The sequence below is a fragment of the Dipodomys ordii genome, unplaced genomic scaffold (assembly GCF_000151885.1).
Source record: "Dipodomys ordii isolate 6190 unplaced genomic scaffold, Dord_2.0 Scaffold53, whole genome shotgun sequence".
Lineage (NCBI taxonomy): Eukaryota > Metazoa > Chordata > Mammalia > Rodentia > Heteromyidae > Dipodomys > Dipodomys ordii.
Window position 1 is genome coordinate 6,472,887 of NW_012267269.1, and position 11,496 is coordinate 6,484,382.

General features: G+C 35.1%; 1 protein-coding gene across 2 annotated transcripts in view; it reads left to right on the forward strand.

Annotated features, from left to right (window-relative positions):
* Positions 1 to 11,496, forward strand: part of Focad (focadhesin) — a 274,302-nt gene that overhangs the window by 128,392 nt on the left and 134,414 nt on the right. For both annotated transcript variants that reach the window (XM_013020828.1, XM_013020829.1), the window contains exons 12-15: positions 7,125 to 7,229; positions 7,614 to 7,715; positions 8,241 to 8,371; positions 10,638 to 10,764. In XM_013020828.1, the coding sequence (XP_012876282.1) occupies positions 7,125 to 7,229; positions 7,614 to 7,715; positions 8,241 to 8,371; positions 10,638 to 10,764 (465 nt within the window). The remainder of the gene's footprint in view (positions 1 to 7,124; positions 7,230 to 7,613; positions 7,716 to 8,240; positions 8,372 to 10,637; positions 10,765 to 11,496) is intronic.

Sequence of the window (11,496 nt, forward strand, 5' to 3'; positions counted from 1 at the left end):
CTTTCTTCTTTCTTTCTTTCTTTCTTTCTTTCTTTCTTTCTTTCTTTCTTTCTTTCTTTCTTTCTTTCTTTCTTTCTTTCTTTCTGTGTCTTTCTTGTCTTTCTTTCCTCCTCCTTTTTCTCCTTCTCCTTCTCCTCCTCCTTCTCTTCCTCCTCCTCCTCCTCCTCCTCCTCCTCCTTCTCCCCTCTCCCCCTCCTAGTCCCCTGGGAGGAGGGGACTAGGAAGAAAGGGGGGGAGGCCCCTTTCTTCTTCATGGGGCTTGAACTGGGCCTGGGCACTGTCCCTAAGTTCCTCTGCTCAAAGCTAGCACTCTACTACTTCTGATCCTCAGATCTCAGCCTCCTGAGTGGCTAGGATTACAGGCATAAGCCACAGGCACCTGGCCTCTGATTCTTTTAAAACTGAGTTATTGTTATTTTGTGGAGTTGTAGGGGTTCCTTATATATTTGGGGAATTACCAGATATTTGGCAAATATTTTCTCTCATCCTATAGTTTATCTTTTTACAGTGTTCGTTTTGCTCCTGCTGAGGAGCCTTGTAAGTGCTATAATTTACTTTATGTTTGTTTTATTGTCTGTGCTTATGGTGGCCATATCCAAGAAACCATTACTAAGACCACTGTTAGGAAGCCTTTTACCCGTGCTTTCTTCTAGGAGTTTTGTGGCTTTAGGTCTATTTTTAAATATTTTGAATTAAAAAAAAATTTAGATAGGGTTGAGCTTTATTCTTTTGCATGATAGTATCCAGTTTTACTAACCCTGTTTGTTGAAGAAACTACTATCTTTCTTCATTGTATATAGTCTTGGTACCCATGTCCAGCATCATTTTATCTTAGGTACAAGAGGGTTTTTTTTTTTGGTTGTTTTTGTTTGTTTGTTTTTGTAGTCAAACTAAAAGTTTGTAAATTTTATTGATCTTTTTAAAGAATAACACTTAGCTTCCTTACTTTTGCTGATGTTTTGTTTTTCCCCTACTTCTTAAGGGGTGAAGATTTTTTTTTCTTCTTTTTGAGGTGTGTGTATGTTGGGGGGGGGAGGGAAGGATAGGGTCTCACTATATAGCTAAGACTGAGTTTGAACTAACCTTCCTGCTCTGGGGATTTTAAAGTGTACACACTTTATAAAAGATCTCACCAGTGATGGTGAGATATTTACTGACATAAATCTCCCTTCATTATGTAACTTTTGAAGTATTGTGTCTTCATTTGTCTCAAGATTTGTTTTGTTTTTCTACTCGTGGGCTTGAACTCAGGGTCTGGGTGATGTCCCTGAGCTTTTTTTTTTTTTTTTAAGTCAAAGCTTGCTCTCTAGCACTTTGAGCCACAGCACCACTTCTGGTTTTCAAGTGGTTAATTGGAGATGATTCTCACAGACTTTCCTGCACAGGCTGGCTTCAAACTGTAACCCTCAGATTTCAGCCTCCTGAGTAGCTAAGATTATAGGCATGAGCCACCAGCGCCTGGCTCTCAAGATATTTTTGATCTCCCCTTTTGATTTCTTCTTTGACCTTAGGATCAATAATGTCATCTATTTCCATTCATTTGTGAAATTTTCTTTTTATTTACTGATTTCAGTTTCCATTTTATTATGCTTATAAAGGATATTTGGTTTCCAGTCTCTTAGATTTATTAAAATTTACTTTGTGACTTAATATGTGATATATCCTGGAGAATGTCTATGTGTGAGGGGAACATGTATTCTGCTGCTTTTGGTTAGAATGTTCTGCATACAGTTATTGTGACAATTAGGTTTGTGTTATTTAAGTCATCTATTTCTTTGTTGATCTTTTTTGAATATTCTCCATAGTGTTAGATTTCAAAAGTTTAATATCAGAATCTTCTATTATTATGTTGTTGTTTCCCTTTTATAACTATTGTGTTGTTGGCAGTGTTTTCATTATATGTTTGGTACTCTGATGTTTGGTGCATACATATTTATAATATTTATAATTGTGTTATCTTCTTTAATGTCACTCTTTGTCCCTGAAAATGTTTTGACTTAATGTCTATTATAGATTGAATATCCTTTAACTTTCAGTCTATTTATAACCTTCAATATATAATGAATCCTTTGTAGACAGTATACATTTAGATTTTTTTTTTTTTGGGTCCGGTCGTGGGGCCTGAACTCTGGGCCTGGATGCTGTCCCTTAGCTCTTCAGCTCAAGGCTAGCACTCTACCACTTGAACCACAGTGCCACTTCCAGCTTTTTTCTTTTTGCTTATGTGGAATCGAACCCAGGGCCTCATACATGCAAGGCAAGCACTCTATCACTGAGCCCCCTTCTCAGCTCCATTTAGATGTTATTTTATTCATTGAATCACTCTTTGTTTTTTAGTTGGAAGCTTTATTCCATGTACATTTAGAGAAATTAGTGTCTGAAAGGACTTCAAATTGCCTTTTTGTTTATTGCTCTTTCTCTGGTAGATATTTATTTCTCTTTTATTGTTGTCTTCTTTTATGTTCCATTATTTCTGTTTATGCCTAAATTCCTTGTGTTTTCTTTTGTGTATATTTTATGATTATTTTTCTTACGGTTGTCATGATACTTAACACAAAACATTATAGGTATAATGATATTGAAATTGACAACTTTTATACATTAACATCAATCACTTTTTTCTTTCTCTCTTTATATTATTGTTACAAATGACAGTTTTTTATGTACATCCATTTGTATATTTTTGAAGTTACAATTATTTATACTTGTGTTTTCTAACTTGTGCATTAGAATTGAATGACATGTCATTCAATTCATATTACAGTGTTATAGGATTTTGTATTTATCTATTAATTATTTTCCCGTGCTTCTGTGGTGCTGTCCAGTGTTCTTATTTTTCAACTGGTAGGATTCCTTTTATCATTGTTTGTAAGACATGTCTAATAGTGATGAATTTCCATCAGATTTTATTTTTAGGGAATCATTTTATTTCTCCTTAATTTTTGAAGAACAGTTTTACCAGATCTGTTTTTCTTGATTTGTAGTTATTTTTTCATTGATACTTGTATTTATTTTTTTTAATTGAGAAAGTGATGAGCTGGGGAGTTACAGTTACATAAGTAAGGCAATGAGTACATTTGTTTTTAATCATTGTTACCCTAGCCCTCTTTTATTGCCCACTTTCCCCTCTCTCTCCCCCCTCAAGTTGTAATGCTCATATCCAACATAGTGTCAAGTGAATATCAATGTTGTTGTGGTTCATTCTTACTTCTACTGTTTCTGTGATTCCCGTTTCCTTCCACATATTGCATTGTCTATTATGCAAAACATGAGGAACCAAAAACTAAAAGAAATGGAGAAAGGAATAAAACAATAGAGAAAAAAGAACAAACTATATACAGGGTCTAATGAGAACTTCTTTGTTTCTATAATTTAGAGTTCATGTTAATATGCTTCATTATATATAATCCTTTGCACTAAGCACTTGGGTTTTTGAGATCGACTGTTAAGAATATCATATTCATGTTCTAGTTCTTACAAATGAGGGAAATCATATGACCTGCTTTTCTTTAGGTCTGGCTTACTTCATTTAATATAATTTTTCCAAGTCTTTTTATTTCTTTATGAATGGAGCAATGTTATCTTTCTGATGGAAGCATAGAATTCCACTGTGTATATGTACCACATTTTCACGATTCATTCATGTACTGAGGGGCTTTTGGGTTGGTTCCATATCTAGGCTATGGTAAATAATGCTGCAATGAACATTGTCATACTGGTGGCTTTAGTGTGGCCTGTTTGTGGTCATTTGGGTAAATTCCCAGAAGAGGGATTGCGGAGTCATAGGGGAGCTCTATGTGTAGTCTTTCAAGGAACCTCCACACTGCTTTCCAGAGCAGTTGTCTTATTCCCTTCTAATTTACAAAATTTTTGCTGAGAAATCTGCTGAGAGTTTTATGGGATCTCCTGTAACAATGTCATGATTCTAAATGAATTCATTTATCAAGGTTTGAACTCTGAATGTGAAGAGAAAGCACTGAATTTTATGAATCTCAGGACAGTTAGTCGTCAGTACTTAGCAACTTATTTTCAATTAACACTTCAGTGTTCTTTTTTTCTGTTTGTTTTGTTTTCTGTTTGGAGAGTAGAATGTTTAAGGTCAGGAGACTCAAAAGCTGATAATAACATTTCAAGTAAATAAGTACACATATATGTTATCTCACTAGGAAGATATTTAACTTTATGTAAAAATATTTCAAAAGAGGTAAATTGATATCAGTGTTTTCTTAGTGGTATATTATTTTTTATTTTCATTAAACAAGGCTTAATTTGAACTGTTCTTTCTCAAGGACTATATTCAATCTCACATTTTTTACTATGAAGATTTCCCACAGTGTTTCTTTATTTCCTAACTGGCCAAAGAAAGAAACCCATACTTCTTTAGAGCCAAGACTCTGAAAGCAACTGTACTCTTAAACATAAATATAGTACTTTATTTCTCTGTTGACAATATAATTAAAACATTTGTTTAAAAGCCACACGACTAAATACACTGTTTTATAAAATGCCACTAAATATAGTGATAGCCTTCCCAGAACTAACAATATGTCAGAGTGTCTTTGTAGAAATCTTCTCACAGGGGATAATTCATTGAGACCAGTACAGGCTATCTAAGATAACCTTTTGTTTTTAATTAAAATGAGAAACAAGAAGCCAAGTCAAAAATTTGTTCTTTTCATTTCTCCAAGGTGAATGTGATAGAAATTCTGTTCCAATGAAGTGCTGGTACTCATTGACAAGACAACATAAATTCTGGGTATCTGTTGTCAGGCATTGAGCATTCTGTGCATGGTTCCACATGCCACTTTGATATATTATGCTTAGAATCATTAATGAATTAATTTTTTCAGTGTAATTGTCTTGGTGCTAGAATGAAGGGGCTATTTTTCCTTCTTGAAATTGAAGTAAAGTCAGTGTTTTCTTAGCTTAAAAGAAGAAGACCTTCTAAGATTAGAACAGAGGACTTAAAATATTAGACAACCAACTTTGTTGTACAACATATGGAAGATAATATCTTTAGCACTTTATTTTCACCTATTGAGTGCTCTACTTGTAGTAGATTAAGTAAAGAATTTTGAATTGAAGTTTTAAAAGTAGTCTTATTGCCTGGAGCAATTACAGGCTCCTGCCTTTAATCCTTACTACTCAGGAGGCTGAAATCTGAGGATCATGGCTTGAAGCCAGCCTGGGCAGTACAGTCTGTAAGACACTTATCTCCAATTAAACACACACACACACACACACACACACACACACACAGTCTGTAAGACACTTATCTCCAATTAAACACACACACACACACACACACACACAAATTAGAAGTGGAGCTGTGGCTTAAATAATAGAGCACTAGCTTTGAGAGAAAAAAAAAAAGCTCAAGGATAGTGGCTAAGCCCTGAGTTCAAGTGAGCCTGGCCACCATCCTTGAGCTCACCCTCTTTAAGTAAGTTTGGATGTGTATTCTGGCTTTTCTTCTTTCTCCAGTGTGTGCGTGTGTGCGTGCGTGTGTGCTTTCTCTCTCTGTCTCTCTGTCTCTGTCTCTCTCACACATACACATACAAAACACAAAGGAAGTCTTATTAAGGTTTGAAGTTACCTATTCAAAGTGTATAACTGAATGACTTTTAGTATATATAGAGATGCACACATCTCACTACAACAATTGAGAATATTTAAAAAAAATCAAAACACCATATTTATTAGCAATAGCTGTCAGCCTTTTTCTTCTTCACCTATGTCCTTTTTTTCCCCGAAGTCATAGGAACTACTTAGTCCATATACTTTCGGGGTAGATTTTCCTATTCTGGATATTTCATGTATATACAACATGTAGTCTTCTGTGATTGAATCCTAAGAAGAGGACCATCTGTTCTAGAGTTCTCAGTAGTGGGCTGTGTTGGAGTTGGTCCTATGCCAGAACCATTGACTTTTGTGGCTTTGTGGTAATTTAGATTTGAGAAATTTGAGTCTATTAACTTTGTTTTGCCAATTTGAGATTGTTCTGGTTCTTCAGTATTTTGTTTTTAATGTATAAAATTTGGAATCTATAGGTAAAAATTGAGAGACTTCTTTCAGTTTTACCAAAGAAGACAGGTGGGATTTTGATTGACAATATTAAATCTTGTGATCCATGCATAAATTTTTTCTCATTTTATTATGCTATACTTAGAGCTTTAAATGAGAACTCTGGACCTGGAAAATTTTTACCCACTAATCCTATTTGTGGTACACTGACTTTAATTACTTTATATTGGAGTACCTTAATTGAATATTTCACTATTTGTAGTTATTCTATTATATATTTATAGCTTAAGTGCTGACTATTTGTTAGATGTGGAATATTAATATATTAATGGCATTATAAAATTCCATTAATAACAAATAGTCAATTGACATTTTTATGTATATGTGGGAGGGAGGGGTATATATTTTTTTGTAGTATGGGGATTTGAACTCAGAGCTTTACATTTGCTAGGTAGGACCTCTAGAACTTGTGCCACACTCTATCCCTTTTTGCTTTAGTTATTTTAAAGATGGTCTCATGTTTATGCATGGTCCTGCCTAGATTTCAGTCCTCTTGTTTATATTTTCTACCTAGCTGAGATGACAGGCATGATTTATCCTATTCAGCTGTTTTTGGAAATGGGGGAGTATCTCAGAAACTTTTTTTCCTGGACTGGCTTTGAACCTCCATCATCCATATCCTCACCTCTCAAGTAGTTTAGGTTTCACATGTGTCTCACTGTGCTGACACTGCTAAGTCTTCTAATTTACCCAGTCATATTCCTTTGAAGAAAAAAGGGGTAAATAGACATGGTCATATTTTGTTATTTCCAGATTGCCCCATTGTAACAATGGAATGTACAAGACACTATGCTGAAAATGAACTTTACAACTTTGAGGGGGGGAGGAGGAGTTGGGAAGCCAGGGAGGGTAGAGAAGGTAGATGAAAAACAAAAGAGGAGGTAACAATGCTCAATAGGAAATATACTCATTACCTTACTCATGTAACTGTAACCCCTATGTACAGTATCTTTACAATAAAAGAAATATAAAAACACTGTCATATAGATTCTTTCTTTTTTGAACAAAGACTAATAAAATACTCTTTAAATTCATCTTAGGTGCCAAATTTGATTCCAGTTTTAATGTTCAAATTAGGAAGACCTTTGGAACCTGTGCTATACAGTGACATATTGTATACATTACCTACACTTGGTGTTCACAAGGTTAGTGTATTAACCCATTTACTTAGGAAAGAAAAAAGAAAATTAAACCTAAGTAGTACATTGAAATTCTATTTGGTATTATGAAATTTACAGGCCTAAATTTTTCCATGAGGGTAATTTAACTAAAGATGAAATTATTATAATATTTAAGAATTCTTTTAAATCACTTAATAGTCATGTTTTTATATTCATTGTTCTCCTAAACTGGCTCATCTCTTTCCCAAATTGCCTGCTAGCTCACTCGAAAGCTATCTCCCATCTTCTGAGATTAATAATATTCCAGCAACTTTCCATTATTTTAAAATGAGGGGTTTAAAATGCTTCTAGAAACTTTGAATTGGGCTTCAGTTGCATGTATGAAACAAAAATATAATGTTTTTCTAGGTATGCACAGGACAGATTCTACGAGTAATCCAGTTGCTTGGAACTACCCCACAACTGAGAGCTGTCACTTTGCGCCTGCTGACATCTTTGTGGGAAAAGCAGGTAAGCTCACAGACAAGTGTTTATATGAGTATTAAACATATTCCTTTTACTGAAGAAAAATAATTACATAATTATATGTGACAGCACTTTGATTTAGAATTATTAGTGAGTAACATCAATGATTGCATTGAGATTTTGATTTATTTTGATGTATTTGATCTATAATACAGTTATTTGTGATTGACTCTCAGAAATAGAGAATCTGAAATAATCTTATTTATTTCTGTAATTTATCTCTCCATTTATGTGAGCAAGTAATAGAAATATGGTTGTGATTGTTGTGATTAGAGCCTTTGTAGTTAGGATGAGATTTAGCCACTTTCTTCTTTTATGAGGTGAACAGTATATGCATTTGAAACAAGATCCTCAGTAATCATAACAGTATTCTTCTCTGCTGATTAGCAGAAATACATTGTAATTTCCAATGCAAATGGAGATTTGGAAGTGAAAATGTTGCATTTAAAGGGACAGGGATTATTCAACTAATTTGGGAAGTCACCTTTCCTTGTGGAATTGTGTTATTAGGATCGTGTATATCCTGAACTGCAGCGTTTTATGGCTATGTCTGACATGCCTTCCCTCTCTGTGAGCAAGGAGCTCCAGTGGGAGAAACTGATTGCCAAAGCAGCATCCATCAGAGATATATGCAAGCAAAGGTACGGTGGTTATTTCCTCAGGATGTATAGTGTGATATATTTTTCTCACCTAATCTTTTATCATATGGAAGTGTAAATTACTTTCAATTCATGTTTGCTGACTAAAGTTGTTAGACATTAACTTTGAGAAGGAAGTATGTTGTTCCCTTTGCAATCTAGTTTTATATTTCAGTTTATAAGATGTTTATATGCTTTCTATGGGTAGTAATTTCATATTACAGTAAAATATAGGATGTTGTGTTTTCTATTTTTCTGTATTCAGCTTTCGGATCACTGAAAACTAAACATTACCCTTTTAAACTGTCTTATTTCCCAGCTACCTTTGAGTTTTAAGAGTTCTTGCTATATGGCTAAGGCTGGCTTTGAAGTCTCAATTTCCTCAGCCTCCCAAGTATTGAGACTATAGACATGTACCACTATGCTTGGTTTGTACCTGATTTCTTTTTGTCTTGTTCATTTATTTGCCTGATTTTTTTTAATGCCTTATTTGTGACTCATTGGGTGGAATTACTAGGAATATAACAAGGAAGGAAAAGATGTTGAATTTCCTATTGTACTCAAAGATTTTAGGGACACATGAAAGTAGGAAGCAGACTCTGCTGCTCTAAATTATGGATTAATTGATAGGCCAGAGGTGATAAGACTGAAATAACAACAGTAAAGCTCTACCTTATCAGGATTATTTTCCTTGCTTGGGTGAAGTAAAAATATATACAGAGGAAATAGATTAGATGCATCTGAAGTCATTTGTAATCCTGCAGTTTCCCATGCTGATTAGGCTGCTGAACTGTAAAATTCCTGGGAGCATGTCTCATGTCTGTCACTGACCATAGGGTGAATGATGCTTCCTGAAGCTGCTCATTGGGTTAGCCTGGATGCTGACACTTCCTTAATTCCTGTTTCAAGTCAAATATTGGGTCAGATGTATAGGAATTTAATCCTATTGGTCTGTTTCATTTCTAAGCTTCTGTCTCTCTGCATGACAAAAATAATTTCAGTGTAAGTTACAAAAAAGTTATACATATATAACCCAAGATCTAGGAGTTTGAATTTTATTACTGTATTAGTAGAGAAAAAAATTCAGAGGTAGAAGTGGTTAGCTGACATTTATTATTATTATTGTTGTTGTTGTTGTTATTGCTATTATTATATTTTGTTTGTTGGTCATGGGGCTTAAACTCAGGGCCTGGGCTCTGTTCCTGAGCTCTTTTGCTCAAGGCTAGTGCTCTACCACTTTAGCCACAGCTTCACTTCTGGTATTTGAGGGGTTAATTAGAGATAAGAGACTCATGGACTTTCCTGCCCAGGCTGGCTTCAAACTGCAATCCTCAGATCTCAGCCTCCTGAGTAGTAAGGATTACAGATATGAGCCACCAGCACCTGACATTTTATTATTGAAGAAAGTATGATATAATTGGGGTAACAAGGATTCAGAGATGGACCTGTGTTGCTATTTAGTGAAAGGTACTCTGGGAAGTTGCGTTAATGAATGTAACATGGTGCCTAGTATGAGGTAGGTGCTCAGTTAGTTATAATTTCTATTAGTATTATTTTTAACACTGTTATTGTGGTAATCACTTACTACTGTAAGTCATCTTCTGATCTCAGATTTTTGCTTTCAGTCAGTGTCTTAGACCAGAGCAATCACCAGGAAAAAATAGCTTTCTATACTGATAATTTCAGTTGGATGTCGATCCTATTATGCATTTGATTGTTCTCAACTCAGACAATACAGTTTGTGATTTAAGAGGAATAACATTTGTTAAAAACTGTTTTCCTTCTTTGGACAATAATTCTATATAAAAATGATCAATAAGGTATAGCAGAAATGATCATAATACATTTTTAAAAAGAAAAACATATTGTTATAGTATTTGAACGTTGATATTTAGTAGTACAAGGGTAAAGAAAAGCACCAATAGCTGAGCACTGGAGGCTCATGCCTGTAATCCTAGCTACTTAGGAGGCAGAGATCTAAGGATCATGGTCTGAAGCCAGCCTATGCAGAAAAGCCCCCAAGAGACTCTTATCTCCAAATAACCACTCAAAATCCAGAAGTGGTACTATATCTCAAAGTGGTAGAGCACTAGCCTTGAGTACAAAGAGGCTCAAGGGACAGTACTCAGGCCCTGAGTTCAAGCCCCACAACTGGAAAAAAGAAAAAAAAAAACTTTTGTTTCAGACAATATCTTTTGTTCAGGCAAAGATCTGGGAATGATAGTATCTGTTTGGATCTAATTTTGATTTAAGCTGTCATTTCTTGTAGGCCTTATCAGCATGGTGCAGACATGTTGGCTGCTATTTCTCAGGTGCTCAATGAATGTACCAAGCCTGACCAAGCTACTCCAGCAGCCTTGGTGTTGCAAGGTCTTCATGCACTCTGCCAAGCAGAGGTAAGTATATTTGAATTGTTTTGGAAAACTCTGAAGAAAATATTTTACAAGGCACAATGTCTCCAATGATGTAAGATCAGATTCAGGTAACTAAAAGTCTAAATATCAAATCTCAAGAGTTTTGTTTAGAAGAGGAGAACTGCTTTACAAATTTATTCTAGATGGGAGTCTTAAACCATCTGTTCATGTAGAAATTCTTTTCCAGACTAAAGAAAACCAAACCTTTTATATCTCCTTGTTCTTATTTATTTTTATTAAGATAAAAAGGGAAATCATATTTATAGAACTTGAGCATAGTTACTTCCTAATTTTGTGAATAAAGAGCCTTAAGAATCAGGTGAGATGAGGAAATTGGCTTGGGCCATGGTACATTGATAGTCAGCAAAAGTTATTGGCTTAAATATTAAGCCTGTAGCTGGGTGCTGGTGGTTCATGCCTGTAATCCTCGCTACTGAGGAGGCTGAGATCTGAGGATCATGATTTGAAGCCAGATTTGGGCAGGAAAGTTCACCAGACTCTTATCTCTAGTGAACTACTCAGAAAGGGCTTGAGTGATGCTGTGGCTCAAGTGGTAGAGCACTAGCCTTGAGCAAAAGAAGCTCAAGGACAGCACCCATACCCTGAGTTCGAGCCCCAAACCTGGCAAAAGAAAAAAAGAAGAAGAAGAAAAAGAAGAAGGAGGAGGAGGAAGAAGAAGAAGAAGAAGAAGAAGAAGAAGAAGAAGAAGAAGAA